Genomic DNA, 20,701 nt, shown 5'->3' on the forward strand with positions numbered 1-20,701 from the left:
CAGGTCAGTAATCACATTCAATGGTGCTAAAAGTCAAAAGTCCTGGCCTTGCGAAGATCACATTCTGTGTGCACAAAAAAAAAAAATAGCAGATATCAGATATTGCTACAGAGCCTTTTTTTCCTCCAGCAGACTCAAAATAAATAAAATAAATCATAAATAAATAAAATCCAGGGTCATCAGGGAGGAAATCTTCTTGCACAGATCTGTTCCAGGGAGACATGGGCTGTTCTCTCTGTCATGGTTCACTGACATCATGGCAAAGCAGAACTTAGAACTTAGAACGGTTCACTGACATCATGACATCATGGTTCACTGACATCATGGCAAAGCAGAACGTAGAACTTAGAACGGTATCTGGAAGTATAGAGCGCAGCTCCGCCGTCAATCAGTGGATGGTTAAGGGATGGGGGCTTGTGGAGCATCAGTGGGGTGACGTCAGCCAAACATGTCCTGTGAGGCATAAGTCATGTATAGGAAGCCATCTTGGTCTCTGTACTGGGAGTAAACCTCTCCCATGCTCGCTGTCATGCAGGTCATGTGCTTCTCTGACACTAGCAGGTACAGGGCCTGTGTGGAATCCAGGTCAATCTTACTCCTAGAGAGCAGAGAAAATGTTGAGTGAGAGAGTCAAGATATTATTTACAAGTCTATCTGGTATATCCAGTCAAAAAAGTTATGGATTGTGAGTGAAAATTGGCAAACTTGAGTGACTTGGTTGCCAATAGAGTGAGAGGGGACAGCTGTTTGCAAAAGGAGGTGCTTCAAGTCAGGCCAGCACGCCTATCATTCACAGTCTGATCATCTTTCCATAAACACACAGGTGCGCGTGCACAGATACACACACACGCACGCACACACACACACACACACACACACACACACACACACACGCGCGCGCGCGCGCGCACACACACACACACACACACACACACACACACACACACACACACACACACACACACACACACACACGTGTGATAAGACATGGGCTCACCTAAGAAGGCTGATGAACTGACCCATTGTGAGTTCAAATGGCACCAAGAATTTTGTTTTGTCGAGCAGGGGAAATTGTTTCTCACGAATGTATCGCTCCACAATTACCTGTGGGGCGCACGAATATGCTAAGTCAGCATTTCACCTTGCCAAAACAGCGTCGGAACATATGGGCAAATAAAATAAATGTCCACCTACCGGAAGTTTGTTGGGAAATTTTGATCGAATAGTACACACTTCATCTTTTCTAGTGGCTGCACAATATAAGTAGGCTACGTTTAATAATCAGACAGTTGCTACAAAAAGCCTTTTTTAAATGTATGTATTTTGAAGTAGCCTAGGCTAAGCCTGTACATACCAAGGCATTTCCTTTGCTTGAAAGGCATCATTTCCATTGATTTCTCGAAGGGAGCCATGGTGTGTCGGTCTTGGTGTGTTGCAGTGGGCAGTGGTGAGTGGATGGCGGTGGAAGCCTGTTGCCCGGGCTGACAGAGCTGGTTCCTTCGGGTGGAAGTTTGTTTAAACCCCACTGAGGAGACGGTGCGGCTCGTATTTATACGCCCTAGGGATGATGGTGTGAGAAGCATGATGGGAGGGCGGGTTGCGATTCTGTTTTGATAACTGCTTACTTGCGAGAAAGACCGCCTCGTTAAATAAGAGCGCTTTAATAATTACGCATCCGCTACACCTCAGTCAGCACGACTGTGTGCGTCTCACACATACAAGTTAACGAAAGGAGACCTCTTCAAACATTGGTGCTAGAGTACATTCAGCTCCCCACCCTGCCTGTACAATAGCAAGCTATGGAGTAATAAACATTGTGTTTTGGGCAAGAGGTTCTGATAAATAGGTTCGGGGTTTTTTTTTTATTTCATTTTAAACCTTAGGCTTATAGCCAACATGAAGTGTCCCTGAGGTGCCCTAAGAAGTATAGTGAAGATCACAAAAACAACATTACCTCCCTTTAATTAGACTATGTTTAGGTCTATTATCTGATTTGTGTCCTAAACGACAATGCATTTAGTCTTCAAAACCAACCAACAAACAAACAAACAAACAGAGAAACAAATAGCCTACAGTAAAAAAAGACGCAACTGTGAGACCCCCTAATCTAAATTAGTGCAAGAGCACAGCCCTGTGGGCGAAATGCACACTGCTATACAGGAATCAATCACCAAAACATTTGCTTACAGTTTTTCTCAGTCGTTTTGGCACATTTCTCAAATAATCTTGCATTTATCGAAAAATTTTGTTCAACTAACAACACTGTGTGTGTGTGTGTGTGTGTGTGTGTGTGTGTGTGTGTGTGTGTGTGTGTGTGTGTGTGTGTGTGTGTGTGTGTGTGTGTGTGTGTGCGTGTGTGTGTGTGATCTGTACATGGACATAGCCTTTCTTGAAAAAATGACTAAATACCAACCCCTCCTTGCAAAGATCAGTGACCTAGGATATTCATGTAAGTTTGTGGTGTTGATATTTGGCAGCCTGGGACATGTCCACAAACTGACAATCAGTGGACTAAGACTGGCAGGGCTATCAAAAGGAAAGTCTAAACAACTGGCAAAATTCTGCTCCATATCAGCTGTGATAGGCAGTCTTGCTGTGTGGCGTAGCCGATGCTTTATGTACCCTTGAATGTCAAAGCTGTATTTTCTCTGAGAATATTTGAATCCTTTCTGTAAAGAAATTTGATTGGCGGATTCAAATAAAGAAATCAAATGTGTGCGTGTGTGTGCATGTGTCTTTGTGTGTGTGTGTGTGTGTGTGTGTGTGTGTGTGTGTGTGTGTGTGTGTGTGTCTGTGTGTGTCTGTGTGCGTACGTAAGTGCATGTGTGTGAGTGTGTGTGTGTGTGTGTGTGTGTGTGTGTGTGTATGTGTGTGTGTGTGTGTGTGTGTGTGTGTGTGTGTGTGTGTGTCTATGTGTGTGTGTGTTTGTGTGTGTGTGCGTATGTGTGAGTGTACAGTTCATAAATGTACACATATTCATTGTATGTAATTTTTTGTTTTTCATTTTTAACTAGGTGGCGCTATATCGCAAAGAAGTGGTTATGGGATGAGATGACATGACCCCTTGAGACCAACATACAAACTCAACTGGTCATCCTAGGCCCTACAGTTCTTGACATTCTAAGAAAATGGTATCTGTCCTACCCTCATTTCGGGGGGCCCGGTGCGTTGGGTGGGCGACTGATCAAAAGGAAAATCAATGGCTCTGTGTCATCCTTTTGGGACATGCCCCAAGTTTCATGCAGCCTGGTCTTTCAGTGTCCCGGAAGTCGTTGACACAAAAATACTAAATACCTACACAATAACCTATATGACCATCGCTTTGCTAATGCAGTGGTCATAATAAATATAAAGCATATGTCCCTCTGGCAGAATTATAAATGCAATACGCTATATGTTTTTGCACACTTCAGATTTGAAAGTTGATTATGCAACTTTGAGCAAGAGATCACTAAAATGTCCTTTTGTCAAGAGATTCACCCGAAAGAAATTCATCAATCCAGTATTATCAAAAAAATTAAAGCGAATGGTAAAATTATACTAGAAATGATATATTGTGTAACATTTTTGCATGTAATGAAGCATGTAATAAATGATGTGTAATAAAGTGGAATGACACAGGAAACAAACAAGTAGGCCTATTGAACGCACCTACTGAAATTTCTTAAATACTTTGTGGGAAAGCATTTGATTGTAATGACAGCTTCAAGACATTTCCTGTATGACTAAACTAATCAGTCAGAGAATTTAGGTGTGATTTTGGTCCATTCTTCTGAGTAGAAAACAGATAGTGTTTAAATGTTGAAGATTCCAGGGGTCCCTCTTGTGAATCCTATTTAGTTCTTTCCAGAAATGTTCCATTGGATTTAAATCATCGACAGACTCCTTTGCTTTGGATTGTCGTCCTGCTGAGGTCTACCCACGTCTCATCCTCATCATGCAGGTGGATGGCAAGATTCTCCTGGAAAAAATGGCTCCATTCATCATTCCTTCAACAGTATGAAGTCTGCCAGTGCCACAAAATGAAAGAAGATGGCAGTTCCACACTTCCAAACCTCACTGTTGGCAGGATATTTCAGGGTGATGTACAGTGCCATTTCTCCATGGTGTGTAATATGACATCCAAAAAGTTCAATTTGTAACTCTTACCAGACTACATCTCTCAGTATTTCGTAGGTTTGTCCAAGTGTTAGCCAACTTTAAACTAACTTCGACATGGTTTTCTTCAGTAATGGAGGCGTGTGAGGTGAGTACACAGAGGCCTTGTCAATGGAATGTATTACCTAATTTTGCTGCTGCCTCCCAGTCTTTCTGGAGCTTTTTTCCGAGTGGTCCTTGGCTCTTGGGCCACTTTGACTCCCTGGTCAGCAATCTTGTGAAGAGCCTCTGTGCTTGGCCGATTGATGATGCAGTGATGTTCCTCCCACTTGAAGATAATGGTCCCAATGCTGCTTGCTGATTTGCAACAAGAAGGTTGTGAAGGTCCTGGGAGAGCTCTCTGCTTTTGCCCATGATGAAACGTGTCTTGTGTGGCACCTTGTGACACATTTACCCATCTTATATTCATTTGCACAGGAAGGATAATTACTCTCTAACTACAGAATCCAGCCCATTCCTGGTCTTTCCTTGGTGTACTGTTCCTTGGTGTAGTAGTGTTTTTTCCTCTGTCATTCCACTTTATTATGATCAATGTTTGGATTACCTTAATACTTATGTGGTGAAAATATCTTACAAATAGCTTCACTGGGAGTATACTTTCAATGTTAACATGTACAATTTCCCTCACTGTATAAGTGTATACACTGTATGTCTATATGTCAGGGATCCCCTGATCTAGTCTAATTTAAATTGAAATAGAAATTGGGTCTGGGCAAGCTTCTCTCACTTTCCATTTCCAGAAATCTAGATGCACCTAGCAGCAGCAAGCGTAGTCTAGCAACTCTCCATTGGCTTGCGAGCTGGAAAAAAATGTACTTCTATCGGGCCAATCACATCGTGTATAGAGTCGGTGGGAAGGCTTAACATAATGACAACTGACCTTAACCTGCGACCATAAGTTGCAACCGTTAAACTTGAATTCCCCATCCTGCTTGAAAACGCTACCGTAGTGCTATCCTATTGCGTGGAGATGGAATTTGAAAGAGAATCGTTTATTCCACCCCTCCAACTGAGCCCTGCCTATGGTGAGTTTCCAGACCCCACATCTTGATGTGGGTCTGGCTTGTCAGGCTAGGGGACATTACCATTTAATGCCAATTAAAATGCCTTTGGACAAAATTGGGAAGACCTATAACAAATCAGAGCAAAGAAGGAGGTGACATATGCAGAGCAACATAAAAGATCATCTCTACAAATGAGTTTCAAAAACTGCTTTGATGTCGTCGAAGATGTGCTTCAATGGTTGAGTTTGTTGCTCTGGTTTTAGGAACATTGGAAATGGGAATGAATGGCCTTTTTGCCAGACTGACCTGTAGAGCAAATTCAATTTTGCCAAAGGTTCATCTGGGTGGTAGGCTATCTAATTGTGAGCTATACTTGCAGTAAGTTTGCAACTGCTGACCAATTGCTTTCTCTTTTCTTTTTGAGCACGTGCCTTTTGGATATCATAGGCCATTGTCAACCCTCTATTTGCCTCATCACTGCTGTAAATTCACGTTTTCCTCAATATGATATTCCTGTTGATGAATCACCATTCCCCTTACAAGTCATGGAATACAGCCAGAAATCTCTGGGAAGGTCTATGAGGGTCTCCCTTTGTTTAAGTGTAGCCTGCCTGTAAGTTCCAAAACTGCATAGGTCACAAAACTGCATAGGTCACTAGTCTGGCTATCACCAAGCTCAATCTTTTAAGATTGAACATTGTTGAGGCTGTGCTTTGTTTCTACTGCACAAGAGGCGTGATCACATTTAAATGACTCTGTAGGCCTACACTTGGATAGCTCTTCAACCAATCAGACCAACGATCGTGCATCTTTTGGATACGTTTCTGATTGGAGCCAAAGGCTCTGGCTGGGAACAGAGGAAATGGATATGCAGGTTTCCAGCCTGAGTTGCCGGGTGAAATCCAAATTCGCCAGAAGTTCAGGCAGGGTTCACCCAGCCTATAGGTGACTGCTAGTCACAAAAAAGTCATAAACCTTGATCAAAAGGATTAGGCCTATGAGATAGAGAGATCGATAGATAGATAGATAGATAAATAGATAGGTCTAACAACTAGGCTCATGCATAACTCCTTTGCCTCTCTCTCTCTCTCCCTCCCTCTCTCTAAATTATTATACAGGGTAGTGCACATGAATTTCATGATGTCAACACGACTCTTATTTTCATGTTTGATCCTCTATTGATCCATAAAGGTCTACATCCCGTTTTAAGGATTAAAATGAACTCGCCTGTCTGCAAAATGCTGTATTGTGCCAAAATAAATGTCTGGATAGCAGCTGAACCAGCCCAAAATGTCAAAGAAGCCGACGTCAGTGCGGTCAGGCCCGTTTCACCCCCATTATAACCAAGAGTGTATTTGTATCTTTTCTGGACACTTAAAAGTGTGTGGTGGAAGTATGACCACGCGACGCAGACAGGGCCGATTGCTTGGACACGTTTGCGTTTATTTGCTTTAAGCTAGCATTTCCCAGATACCAAAAGTACTCTAGATTTGTTCAAAACGAACGTATTCGAAAAGTTCCCTGACCAATCTAATTTGAGTTTAGGCTTCGTTGCTCCACCCTCTCAACACTTTCCCCTTATCTCCCAATGTGCACACATTATTCGCGTGATTACACAGATTGTGAGTGCACCATTGGTGTTGTCTGTCTGGAATAGTCTGTCTTTTCTTTTTCTGATAAGTACTAAAATCAATTGTAGACGTGGTGTAAAATGAATCATTTGGATTCTAATATCGTGTGCTGGCAAATGATCTATGTGCCTTTGTTGCATGAGCATCTGCGAAAGTTAGCTCTCAAGGTGTAGCGTTCCTGATCAGAATGACGTTCGTAACTGTGGTATCAAATTAAACAGGCAGCTTCCCAGACTACCAGCGAATGTTGCCATTTGCGCTTACTGTTGCATTGGTGCTGCATTTGACAATCGCTCCAGCAATAACGCATCCGGGCTGAGTAGCTTTTGTCTCGGTGTCCGTTTAGCTGGACAGGCTGAAAAGCCGATTTTCATTCACAATGGCCGGGCGTCGTGGCTGTGTGAATTCGCTTTGGTCGGGCAGCGAGCGTGTTCGAATCGGAGAAAGGTTGAAGGCAACCTTAGCAGGAATACTGGAGCTGGACCTGCTCAGGTGTCGTCACTTGGAGATGGTCGATGCCGCGTTGGACAAAAAAGAAATACTCGATGAAACCGACCAGAATGAGGGAAACACAGAACGCGCCACCGACGACGATGCAGCAACATCTCACAGGCAACAGGTCAGTAAAGCAGGGAAGGTTACGGACGGGACACGGTCTCACACCCGAAAATAACTTTAAGGTTTTGGCAGAGCAAGACTTACATGTCAGTACAAGCTCAATTGAAGGATACCCCCTGTTAAGCATCACCTCGCCATGCTCTGCCAAAGATTCCAATAACCATTCCCCCGCATGTCAAGGTTATAAGAGTCGCCTTGAGGCACATTCTATGCGGTGAATATTAACTGCTGGTCAATTGCGGAGTGGATTAAAATCCCAATTATGGAGCCTGTGAGTGGACCAGTAAATTGGAAAATCATCTGGCATGGAATTTACGCCATGTGGATGTCCAGTCCAGTCCAGTCTCAGACACAGATATTGCAGTTAGTGGTCACTGGTCATCAGAGTAGAGGCCCTTTGATGTCACATTATTATTCTTTGAGGGACTAAGTAACTATTACTACAAAATTAAACAATAGCATCTAGGGTGAGCTATTATGTCTAGGTGCAGTTATTTAATGCAAGTTGAAATTCTCCAGCATAGGAGCAAAGCAGGTGCATCTCCTTAGATGTAAACATCCTACTCATATGCCTCTTGTGGGGTCTAAGTTAAGATATTGTTAGAAGATGCTCAAGTAACCTCAACCTCACAGGTTTATATACCAAACATTCAATCTTTGGAGTTCATTAGCTATCTTCATCAAGCTTATGCTGGAAGAGGAGGTGCAATCATTTCTACCAGTCAATTATTCCCTCATAATATGGTGAAACACATGAGTCACGTCCACAGACCACTGTTGTTGCCTTTCCACCAACGCATCCCCCGATTTGCATAAACAACACATGGACACACGTCATAGATATCACCTCTCTGCTGCAACCCACTGAGGGAGCGGGAGAAGAGAACTGTGTGGGGGCACAAATCGAACGAAGTTGGTGGTGAAGTGTACAGCTGGTGATTATACAGGAATAATGGTGGTGCAACTCAAAAGGCTTTCAGATGGACAATGCACATGAATAATTTCCACAGCTCTTCGCTCTGTGTAGTGCTTGGTAATTAGTGCGTAGGATAACAAGCAGCAGGCATATAGACTAAACATATTTTCTCACATTTGATTGACGTTTTGTTAATGTTGTGTCTCATGGCTCTGTTTTTTTGTCTTGCTCCTCTATGGATTAGGGAGCAGCATCCCTATTGATGTGCAAGCTCTCGGATGTCTCCTGAGTCCTTGATGCATGTGTGTCATGGAAGGGTTCCAATAATAGAGGAGACGGATCACACCGCCCATGCCTGCTCATCATCTCTATATTCCCCTTCATTTTTCATCATTAAAATTACATAACACTCTCACAGCACATGTGCTGTGTCTCTCCTTGCCTTTGGCAAATTGATTTATACTTGGGATAATGGCCAAAGCTCCATTCAGGAGACTCAGATCAAGTTCCCTCCGCTAGGCTGATGCCAGCTACTTAAGCCCCATTCTCTACTTATACAGTAATGGACATGGCATTGTAACTGTATACTTCAGCAGAATGGATTTGGGCCTGGGGGTTTTCGGTCTTATGGGAGGATTAAGAGAGGCGAGAGGACTTATAGCTTTTGCCATGTGTTGACTGTCTCCTACATGCACACACATGTTAAAGCTTTTTTTTGTGCGTATGAGTAACAGTAAAGTGGCGTTTGTAAATCAGTTTTCTGTCAGCTGAGGAAAGAGTTAAGCACTCCCGCTGAAGCGGGTGTGTGGGCGATGCAAGGGAGAGGCGGAGGAGAGGAGAGGAGAGGAGAGGAGCTTGAGTTGTGTGCTGTGTGCTGTGTGCTGTGGTGGGGGTGGCAGAAATATCCAAGAATAAGAAGGAGTGGGGGTCTGGATGCCTCCCTCCTGCGGCTCCTCTCACCAGGCAACCCATCCCCCGTCTCTGCCCTCGGTGGCTTACTGGACTTAGTCACCCTCTCACTTTCATCTCTTCTCGAATCGCTTTTGCCCTCTCAATGCGTTAACCATTCCAGAGTATTTCAGCGCCTTTGTATAGCACTCGGGTTGATCAGTTTGTGCAATTCTGTGTTTTCTCACACATTCCTGCCCATCTCCATATGGCTTACAGAGAGAGGGAGAGAAGACAGAGGAATCCTGGGTAAACTGCTAGAGCAAAGCAGAGATAAGCCTGGTCAAAGTCTCTTTTAGTCCCCCTCCCTTTGACACCCCCCAACACACACACACGCACGCACACACACACACATACACACACACACACACACCACCACCACCACCTTCTCCTTCACTGTTCTTTGTTACGTCATCTGTCTCTCTGTTTCACTCCATTCTTTTTTCTGGGCTCCCATCCCCCTGTTTCATTACAGCAGCATGAGTCACCTGCATTGTCTCAGCTTGGTTCTGTCAGGATCCCAGGACTGATTTGGGCTTAGAGGGTTGACAATAGACCCTGTTGTCCATGGGTTGTCCTTTAAGTTGAAACCCTAGGATTGTTTGCATGAATACTGAGAATGCCTATAATTAGTTTACCTCAAAGTGAGTCCTGACAGACATGATAATGTGAGTCTGCAATATTAGCCTGTAATTTGCAAATAAATGTGAACGTAAAATGGCCTGGTTGAAAGCTTCTTTGTGCTATGAAGTACCACACAGGACACAGTTCTGCACTGGATCTTGTATTGTAGCAATCCAGTGTTGGGTAAATAAACATTTCGCAACTATCAGCACCTACTTGAAAGTCAAGTGTAATTGCTAGCCTGACATGAAAAACATGCACTAACACGATTTGTTTTCTTCTCTCTCCCTCTCAGACCTCGTCTCTCTGCGAGTCAGTGCTGCCCTGTTTGAGCAATTCAGGAGAGGAAGTAGCCTCGCGATGGTCCACTCTGTCCTGGGACATCCCATGTGAGCTGCTTTCCCCTCTGACCCCAGACACCACCAGCACCACCTTAGTGGACGGAGACTCAAGACCAAGCTCAGGTATCCCAACTTTGATCTACAAAGGTTGTATTCCATCTCTCAACAGAGTTTCATTAATATCCATCATCACAACAGTCATCTGTTGACCACATCAGTGAGACAAGTTGTTAAAGTTTTTTTTTTGAAGTTGGGTGTTGCTGTGGTAAGCACAAACTGCTCTTACTGGTAGCCAGCCATTAACTTGTCTGATTCATAGTTTTCTTCAGTGTCCCTATAGAACTGAGCAACCATTAACTTGTGCGTTGCTCAACTTCCCATCATTAACGTACGTGTGTTTGTGTGGGCCCCCCTCAGTAACCTCTCCGTCTCCATTGTCCACTACTTCTCCTGGCACTGTTTCTTAAGGTTTCTATTCGGTGAGTGGGAGCTCCTTGTCCGATTCCAGTTACTCAGTGTCCAGTGAGATGGCTCTTGGGGGCTTGGTGAGGGCTGGTGGGAGTGCGTGCCGACCACTGTCTGCAGATCACAGCGCCATCCAGTGGAGAGAGGCCTCACAGTCAAACGCCCAGAGTACTGAGGAGACCTTGGGGGAGGAGGACAGAAGACCTGTCTCCACAGGTTGGTGGTGGATGTGATACTTACAGGATAATAAGCAGCATGTCATTGGCACACCGATAAATGTGGTTGTTGTGTCAGTGTATTGGTGTTGAGGAATATGCCCTTTTTTCCCTTATGCGTCAAGATACACAAAAACAAACATCACAATCCTCTTGCTGAAATGTACTGTACATGCCCCACCCTGTTGTTTGTATCATTTATAGTTTACTAAAATACTTACAGCATTTACATGTGTAGCACATTTGAATGAATTGTCTTTACCAACACATTAGGCTAACAATACATGTGCCATTTGTAAAGATTTTATGAAACTAGTGATAATTACTCGAATGTACATACATAAACTAAAATCCAAATAAATCCCTGAATGAAATTCATGGATAGTCCCAGATTTTGTCAGTTCAAAACTAGGCTGAGGACACACATTTTCCTCAAACCTGTCCTTCCTTTCATCATGTTTGTTCGTGTTCTGAACAGGTGACCTGGAGATCCCCGGCCTCGTGCTGCTGTCTGACCTCTGCTCCAAACTGGGTGGGTCTCAGCAGGCTCCTCTTCTCTCAGACTCGTGCAGTTCCTTGCATTCCCGAGTACAACTGGACTCTAAGTTCTGCTCCGACTTGGTGTCCCGCAAAACAAAGGAGGTGTATCCGTACCCCAGCCCCCTACATGCGGTGGCTCTGCAGAGTCCCCTCTTCACCCTCAGCCAGGACCACTCGTCACCCCAGCTCTCACCCAATCCAGAGCCTGAACATCCAGAAGAGGACGCACCGCCACAGAGGACTCAGCATCCAGCGCCCCCGTCACTGACGCAGCTGGAGCAGTACATCGCAAGACTGGTCCACCAGTATCACTCTAGGGCAAGGCAAGATGCCCTCAGCCAAAGCCTTCAAAAATCCATCTCAGGTTCAATCCAGATACAGCCAGATACATTCCAGTCGAGAACTGCTTTAGACAGTCACGGTTCCACATCAAATTTGACTGGTGTCACCCCCTGCAAACTCGGGAACTCGTCAAGAGTTCGTTTGAGCAGCATCAGCAAGAAAGCAAGCAGAAACTCGATCAACTTGGGGAACTTACCATCGATGACAGGGGAGGATTTCAACATAAGCTTCCACCTGAATCTGAATTTGAACTTAAATCCGAACATGAACAAATCTCTAGATACCAAAACCCTAAAGGACGACATATCTGCATCATGTGGTTACCTTGGCACCAGTATTACTACCCCCTCTGCCTCACCCTCCGCCTCTACCTTGTCTTTCACACCCACTCCTACATCAAGAAGCAGGCCACGGATATCCACTTGTCCATCACAGGTCAATCATCGTGGGTCTCTGGAAGTGACTGGGAAGGTGTTTGGTCCCATGGGCTTCTCACGCTCCCTAGACTGGAGTGGGGCCTCCAGAGAGGAGGCAGAGGGATGTCCTCCTCCATCCAAAACCCAGGATGGGTCTCCGAAGCTCAGTGAAGACTCTGAGGTGGTGTGTGAGATATCCCGTGTGTCAGGCCTGCCCTGCTCGGTGGTGGTAGGTTTGATGGAGGAAGGTGTGGAGCTGGACACTGAGTGCTTTCGGATTGAGCGGGAGAGAGGGGAAGGGTCAGCCTCACCATCCCAGCCCCATCTGTCCCCGTCTCCGCGCTCGCCCTGTCAGATCAACACCAGGTCTGACTTTGCAAAGTTGCACTCCAATGGTCAATCACCTAATCGCTGGATCCCGAGTGTTGCGGCTGGAGAAAATGGCTCCCATCAGCACTGCCTTCAGATCGCCCACTCAGACTCCCATTCGGGTCTGACGTCTCAGTCTGCCAGCCCTGCCTGCTCTGAACACTCTGGCCCCACCCCTACTCATCGTGTGAGGAGAACGTCACCTGTTCTACCTGTCCCGCCCGCTCCTTTATCTTCTGACCCGGCTTCTCCAGGATCCTCGTCCATGTCCTGCCACCCGAGAGTGCACTCCCCTCCTCGTCTGCTCTCCGGCTCTCCCTTCACCCCCGCCCAGCTGTCCGTGTTCCGACGCGATGCTCCGACGCAGTGCTCTCTGCCCCGGTACCGGGCCGGCAACTCGCCACAGGAGGGCAACGTTCTGCGGCCCAGGGGAGGGTCACTGAGGCAGGAGGCAGGGGCCGGGTGGAGGTCACAGGACCGAGGCTGGAGGAGAAGTGGAGACGGAGAGAGGCTGTACCAGGGCAAGCACGCGTCCCGGGAGCTGGTCAGGGCATCGACGGTCAGCAGCTACTCCTCAAGAGACTACAGCACATGCTGGGATGACGAAGCGAGCGCTCAGACGCCAAAAAAGGGTACCAAGTTTTGGAAGGGCTTCGATGGGCGCTTCTGGGGTAAGGATGGGGACACTGACTGTGGAGAGAGGGATGGACGAGGCAGCAGGAGGAAAGACTACCAAAAAGAAAGGTCCTGGAGCAAAGAACAGGAAGGAAGGCCGAGGCAGAAGGGAAATCCCTGGGAAGGCCGCAGTTCCAGTCTCCACTCCCGTAGAGCACTTTTCCGCAGCGAGTCCCAGGGAATCCTCGAACCGTCATCTCAACATCGCAAAGGCCGACTCCGCACCAACTACTGGGCCTCCTCCTTTGAGATTGCCCGTGAGGGTCACACGGATCAAGGACGGAATCTAGCCGGAAGAGAAGACAAACACCTATCGTCCACTGCCAGTCTGTTTCACCTCTCTCGTTCCCAAAGCCTGGAGGGAAGCTGCCAGTCGCTCTCTCCGCTTTCTTCACCATCTTACTCCCCGTCCCCTCCACCGGCAGCGCCCCTCACACGATCCAAATCCTTCAGGGATCTTGGGCGACGTGTCTTTGGCTCAATGAGGTCACTCAGTTTAAGGGGTCACAAAACAAAGAAGTGACATTCGATCATTACAGTCGGTATAGTCTAGTGTAGGCTTCATTAAAATAGATTACTTTCTGCTTGTGACTGTGCCTCTGCATGCAATGCTGTGCTGAGTCTTGTGCCTGTGTGGTTTATACTGTATATATGTTGCCCTCACAGTACACTTTGAAAAAACAAGTTTAAAATTGTGTTGATCACAATCCAGCAATGGTAAGGTGTCTTTTGACTTGATGTGCTCAGGGCTATTAAATATGCTAAAAGTTGAACCACTGAAATAAAAAAAATAATGTAATCCATGTCTTATAATTAAAGTTAAATATTAAATTTATTGGAACAAATTTGGTTTTGTACATCTTTGTATAAGTGCATATTATTGCATGCAGGATATGCAATGTGTAAGATTTAAATGTTTAGTTATTGCCACTAAAATACATGTGGACTGTATTTTAAATGGATGTTCAGTTGATGTTTAAGTAAAATACATACTGTTCACAACAACAGCTCACTTCAAAAATATTTATTGATTTCATTAAAACAAAGTGGAAAAAATGAGGATGTGTTACTATTCAAGTGGTGACAAAAGATCAACCATTTGAAGACAATCACTGCTCAAGACAAACACAACCTAGGAGTAAATAACCAAACTTCTGTCAGTCAGTGCAGGAAGTTTCATTTTGAAAGTCCATCATCTGTAACAGTCGATGGTTCTTCAAGACCTCATCCACCAAACCTCAGTCTCGCCTGATTTACAGGGATACATTTCGTAGTGTTTGGCAAGCAGTAACAGGCAGCATTGCTCACATCTTTAGCCGTGCCCTTAGGAATCTGAACTTTAATTCAACTTTAGAACATTAGTCCAGTTAGACATGTTTCTGGGTCACTGCCATGTCTCCTTGCCCTTCTCCTTGCTTCTGTTGGCTGAACATGCCTTTGTACAGGGCCTTCTCTTTCTGGTAGTCTTTACTGAGCCTCTCCTCCGCTCTCTGCAGCTGCCTTTTCACATTGGCATCTGAGGAGAGGAAGACCGAAATGAAAACAAAATTCAGAGTGAGTGGACATTTATGGTCAATTCAGAGTTAGGGGGTTCTCTTTCTGTTTTGAAGGGCTACTTTCTCTTCTGACTGAAACACAGTGCAGCAAAACTGCAATCCCTGTTGTCAAGGTGAAGACTAGAAATCAGTGACCTGAAACCTGAAAAACGTTCCGATTTACTGATACCACTGTCAATATTTCGACATAGACAACTTTCTTCAGGGCAGACTAACCCATGCAAATGTATTCAATAACTTCCACTCAAATCTCACCGTTAGGTTTCCCCCTGCTGGCCTGCATAAGGTACTGCCGAGCTGACTGAGCATCTCCTAACTCAAGGGTGGCTACCCCAGCTCTGTAGAGTGCTTTGATGTCCCCTGGCCGCAACTCAAGCACTCGAAGGCTGTATTCCTGCACCCGTGAATAGTCCACACTTTCCCGCTGTAGCAAACAAGCTTGGAAGGAGAGAAAACCAAGATTCAATTGTTAATACAGGTGAACGTTTTGCATAATTGAATCCTCATTGGGGCTACATGCACAACTCAAACCTGGCCAATAAGGCTGATTCTGATTCTGACATGCCAATGACAGCAATAGGAAGGCAAGTCAATTAAAGTAAGCTCAAGTAAGGAAAATCTGAAACAAGTTTTAAATGCATCCTATCATCTAAGATGTAAGAGGTTTGACGCTGTGATAGTTCATTAAAAATATATATACAATGAAAAAACAAAACACATTAATGGGAATGATGCAAGGAATAAGAGCCAGCAAGCTGCATGCAGTGCACCTCCCCAATGTGAAATACCTGCCAGATTGTTATAGCAGTCGATCTGTGTGTTCCTTAAGAGTTCCTGTTGTTCCGAGTTGAGTACAGGTGCTTTGGGTCCGAAACCTTCGACTGCAGATGTAACCTTGGAGTCAAGGCCACGTAGAACAATCAAGGCTCGATGATAACGTCCAATGGCAGATCGAATATTTTTGTCTCGATAGAATGTGTTGCCTTCTGTTTTTAAACGAACAGCCTCTTGGAGTTGACTGTCAACACGCACGCGTTCTGACGGTGAAGCGGAGCAGCTGGCTGTGGCCTGCTCTGCGGCATCTTCCAATTGCTCCTTGTCATCCGCCTGTTTCCAAAACAAAGATTCCTTAACTTCAGTGAAATTATGGTATTTAATGGACTGTTTTGTGACAGGGTTCACTTTATGAAAACCATCCTTCTGTGCAGAATCAGATCAAAGCATAGCCTATGTCCTGACATGTCCTGATATCTCCAGTTCCTGACTAAATTAGATCCGTGAACATTTAAACATCAATCTTAAAGCCACAATAACTGCAACTGCATTGCCTGCCCATTTAGTAACATCTGACACCTATCAGACACACACACACACACACCACACACACACACACACACACACACACACACACACCAGAAGAAAGAACCATCCTGGCATACCATACACCAACAAATCATGACAATTGCAAATAACGTCTTACCATGTTAATATCACTGAACCACAGACTGGACATAGGATTCTCATTTTTAACCATCCTGGATGGTTTCAAGTGACAAACCTGGATAAGTTAACTTGCACAGAGGTGGCAGGTTTGTGGTAAGAAGTGGCTTTGATTGTTGGGAGAATGAAGCCCTGGGGCTCTTCTATTATGAAGTGTACCACTCCCCCTGGGTTAACTTACCCAGGTTTGTCATTACATCACATACATACCTGAATAGTTGAACAGATCAGTACGATCAGCTGCTGATCAATTGTATTGCCAATAACAGTGACATTGATACATGTTAAGCAGGTAGTGGGCGATTTCCTGTGTAGGAGGGACCCAGCAGGTCTTTAACTAATTTGCGATATGCAGGTTATAATCACACGCCAAACGTCAGTTAGCTGGTTTTACAGAAGTCTAGCCTGGAAACGATTCCTTGCTTTGGCCATAAACACTTGGAGTACCGTTAACCTGTCCTTTAGCCTAACGTCAGTTTGTAGAGGAAATTCTGCTCTCAGTGCGTTAGATTTACCTAATTTCTTCCAAAATTCAACATTTAAACGAATCTTTGATAAAAAAGACGAAACACTCAATGTCACATAAACATTCACCCTTCTTGATACTTACCATTAAATAATAATCAAATATTACAGGCGCCGACTGAAGTAATTAACTTAGCACCAATTCCTGCTTGTCTTCTTCTATGGATTTAGTGTTCGCTGTTTCCATCCATTGGTGTGCGCGTGCTGCCTCCTCGTGGTGTGTTTGTTATTTACAGTCTTCTCCGAGGCGCAACATTTCAAACTCCATAATAATAACAACATTGTTGCGTTATTGTATTAATAATTGCGTATGAGTGGTGCAAGGTTGTTCCCGAGCAATTTCCAGCAACCCAAGCAGCAAAGAGTGCATGAACGTCTTTATAAACAAACGTTTCCCCCCGAGTAAAACAATCCAAGAACAACTTTATGCAACACCGCATTTGACAGGTAGCCTAAGCCATGGATTTGATTAATTTTCCAGGGTGGAAATAATATATAAATATGATGCATAATATGATTTAGCACGTGGAACTACATGGCCCCCCACGTCCCCATTTGGAACGCGTCAGCTTTTTGAGACAATGTGATGCTTAGGCCTAGGGTAATTTCAGTGTAAATTTAATAAATAACCTTATAGAATTGGATTGAAATTGGATCTGAAAGGAGGGATTTGTTTGGTATTCCCTTTTGTACTGTCGTCCGGGTGGCGGATGGATTTGTAATTCCATGGACGTTTCTATTTCTGTTCTTCAGTGGGGGAGATAGGCTATAGTTCGTTTTGGGTGAGGAGGCCAAAGCAAGCATCAAGCATATAACCCACATTTGTGTTCCACTAACCGAAGGAATGTAGCATAGAGGAGTAGTCTTTTTATTTGTAGCTCCACCCACCCATCTTTAACGCATGGATACTGCACTGCAGGCCGTTGGATTAAGGACACATTGTTAGTTGCGCGGCTGTGCTCTATGATTTTACAAATCAAAAAGACAACCTTATTGCGCAAGGCCTATTTATTAAAATAACTGAGTCGTCGACATATATTCAGCTTTTTAACAAAATTGCTAGGGTAGGCGCTACGCGCATGTCGTGTTCCAATGCACCACCCCCTAATCTGTGACAGACAGATAGTCATGCATGCATCGGATCGGCGTTGTATAACAGGAATTCGGCAATAGCGGAGTGTCAGCGAAGAATGTGGGGCACTTTGACATATGTGACGCACATCAGAACCATCTGACCACGAAAAACGGTTTCATCTTTTTTTTAATGCGCCTTTAACCAAAACAGCGATTCCTTTTAGTGGGCCTTCATCTAAACTTAGACATGGAGCTTCATCGGCGACTGTTGCTTGCCCACTGTGGCGCCCACACCCTTTCTGTTTTGGCCGGACTTCTTGTAGTGATACCCCTTGCACTTAACGGATCCGCGTTCAAAGGGAGGTGCGCGCTATTCAGTCAAGGATTTTGGCGGACGGAGAATCAAACTCTGATCACTGGGGAGTCAAACGAGATATCTCACTTGGTAATACAACAATGGGGTCCCCCAGCTGCCTGTCAGTTCGCTACATTCGTCGGAGTGTTCACCGTTTTGTACGGAGCAGCGCAGGGATGGCGAAGCTTTTTCTACCTTCACGGTAGACATGATGAGTATGTATTGCAGTATAATAGCCTGGTGGTGCTCAGAATTGATTCATTTGGGATTGAATTTGAAATGTTACGGACAATTTCCATGTCTAATATTGAACCTCTACTTTTTGTTTCAGTACCCTCCTGTCAGCTTTCCTCACTCTTCTCTTGAGCCTCTGTCTGTTTTTTCTGTCTGGTGGGGCAAGTGTCACCCTCTCTTTGGGACTTGTGTCCTGGTGTGATGTTGTGACAGAACACAACTCCAGACCATACAGGTAAAATAACACGATGAATGTAAGAGCAGTGTTTGAGAGTAAATTCAGCCAAGTAAATACTATCAAGTCAATTGTAAATGATGCATGATATAATTCTTGTCTAGCCTTCTAATGAAATTGCATGTCTATTTTGGCTTTACCCAGCTGTGCAGAATCACAGTCCATACCTCTATACCTGGATGTTGAGACCTCTTCCTTTTATGCAGAGCTAACCTGTGCACAGGTATGTACGATTTAACTTCATAGCGCTCCTTTGCACACATCTCTGTTTCGGTTGTTCATTATCTCACACAGCCTACCCAATAACAACAAGCAATTTAAGTAGACCTGATGATTGATAGTTTAACTTTTGTTATGCCCTTCGATCATTACCAAGGTTTTTCTGAGTCTTTTGAATATATGGATTTGCCACGGAACTCTCCAATTCACACACCAGATATGAGTGGGTAATGGTCATAATTGTCCATGTCAGCAGTCACATAAAGTCAAACTTTTATATATAAAAAAGTGGCAAATTAAGTTTGATTTGTTGTCTCAATTTCGTTGCCGTCTGCTAAGCTTGATTTTTTCTGGTCCTTCTGCACATTTCACTGACTCATGCCCCTCTTGCCTCCTCAGCTTGCTCTCTGGTGTGTGACCGGACTCTGGCTGATCCAGGTCATCCTGTCTTTCCTGCGCCTCTATCACTCCCACAGTCAGCACATCAGCACGCCATGTCTGGCCAGAGAGAAGGAGCTTCTGCTGGGACAGGCCTACTGCGACTGTGCCTTCACCCAGTACCCGCATACCCTCCAACACCCACACCTCTCTCAGACAACCGCCGTCCTCATCTGATGGGAGATTTACCTGAACTCAACAACTCAGTTGCCTGACCGCCGTAAACAAAATGTCTATTTTATTGTGATGAACGCTAAATCAGTAACTTATTAATTTTACACATTCAATGCACTGTCCATTTTATTTGTTTTTGCATAACTAAAATAGTTCTGCGCACTGATGCCAAGGACTTGGAAGTCAAATATTTGAAGCCTGTACGAATATAGCTGAATAGCTGGATGCAATTGTTGGGCAATGGATGCAGGCTCCTGCATGTGATGTTGTCCAGATAACAAGCTCAATTAGAAGCTTGCTCTTCTGTTTTGACATTAATGAGACCTTAAATGGTCTTGTTTTGTATTTCATAGACTTTTAGGAACACCAGTGAATTTGATGCATGTTCACATGCATGATCCTGTCCTCTCTCCCTTGTATGAAGGTTTTTGTATGAAGCTGTTTGGGTAGATGCAGCAAGACGGGGGGACTGGTTCCCACACAATGCTAATGTCATTTGAGTGCTTGGGGAGGATGGGAGAATGTCTAAAGGAATTCCAACAATTCCTTTCATTTGACATAATGATCTCTGTACCCCAACCCTGGATGCAGTGACACACAGATGGCAGAGCAAAAAACTGGAGTGATGGAGAGATTAATTTCAGTCCTTTATTATTAGTTGTGTTGATATGTTGATTATGATGTTCAGTCATGTTTACCTTTTTGTGTCTATGTTTTGTAGTTATTTATATTTTTACCAGGTATAATTTCTGAAATGTCAATAAATCCTCAGGTGTAAGGATATAATGAATAATGTGTTTACTGAATACTCCCAAAGTCTTTTTAAAGCATATAAGTGTCTCTGATACTCCTCGTTAATTCCTACCACATGCAAGTTTGAAAATAATGGCTGTGGAGTGATATTGAAAGTCATTTTTGTTGTTGTTGTTGTGTTTTAAAGAAAACACTCGTAGCCTATGTCTACAGCTGTAAAATTGTTTGTGAGAGAAGAATACTGAAACTCATGCGCTCTTTGTTAAACCTTAGCCTACATTTTTATCACCGAAAATGAAAATAACGACAGCAGCCTAGTTCCCAACAGCAGGTCAGACAAAGAGAACCCGTAGAGAAACCTTTCTTTTACGGTCTA

At 44.4% G+C, this 20,701-nt stretch overlaps 4 protein-coding genes across 4 annotated transcripts; 2 read left to right on the plus strand and 2 right to left on the minus strand.

The window, feature by feature from the left end:
* Window positions 1–75: 75 nt before the first annotated feature.
* On the minus strand, window positions 76–7,120 carry map1lc3cl (microtubule-associated protein 1 light chain 3 gamma, like). Its single transcript, XM_062524603.1, has 5 exons — window positions 7,058–7,120; window positions 1,355–1,558; window positions 1,195–1,250; window positions 998–1,104; window positions 76–598 (listed from the first exon to the last, which is right to left on the minus strand). The coding sequence occupies exons 1-5, from the start codon at window positions 7,101–7,103 to the stop codon at window positions 439–441; spliced, it is 573 nt and encodes a 190-aa protein (XP_062380587.1). The 5' UTR covers window positions 7,104–7,120; the 3' UTR covers window positions 76–438.
* Window positions 6,755–14,202, plus strand: si:ch211-168f7.5 (uncharacterized). Its single transcript, XM_062524600.1, has 4 exons — window positions 6,755–7,412; window positions 10,195–10,363; window positions 10,709–10,921; window positions 11,399–14,202. Exons 1-4 carry the CDS (start codon window positions 7,173–7,175, stop codon window positions 13,783–13,785), a joined length of 3,009 nt encoding a protein of 1,002 aa, XP_062380584.1. The 5' UTR covers window positions 6,755–7,172; the 3' UTR covers window positions 13,786–14,202.
* ttc9c (tetratricopeptide repeat domain 9C) lies at window positions 14,144–17,020 on the minus strand. The gene is made up of 4 exons (XM_062524601.1): window positions 16,929–17,020; window positions 15,607–15,925; window positions 15,074–15,256; window positions 14,144–14,778 (listed from the first exon to the last, which is right to left on the minus strand). Exons 1-4 carry the CDS (start codon window positions 16,929–16,931, stop codon window positions 14,630–14,632), a joined length of 654 nt encoding a protein of 217 aa, XP_062380585.1. The 5' UTR covers window positions 16,932–17,020; the 3' UTR covers window positions 14,144–14,629.
* A 625-nt stretch (window positions 17,021–17,645) lies between these two features.
* zgc:153018 (Transmembrane protein 179-like) lies at window positions 17,646–20,352 on the plus strand. The gene is made up of 4 exons (XM_062524376.1): window positions 17,646–18,487; window positions 18,604–18,741; window positions 18,886–18,964; window positions 19,360–20,352. Exons 1-4 carry the CDS (start codon window positions 18,165–18,167, stop codon window positions 19,573–19,575), a joined length of 756 nt encoding a protein of 251 aa, XP_062380360.1. The 5' UTR covers window positions 17,646–18,164; the 3' UTR covers window positions 19,576–20,352.
* Window positions 20,353–20,701: the final 349 nt, after the last annotated feature.

The sequence above is a fragment of the Sardina pilchardus genome, chromosome 21, assembly GCF_963854185.1.
Source record: "Sardina pilchardus chromosome 21, fSarPil1.1, whole genome shotgun sequence".
NCBI lineage: Eukaryota > Metazoa > Chordata > Actinopteri > Clupeiformes > Clupeidae > Sardina > Sardina pilchardus.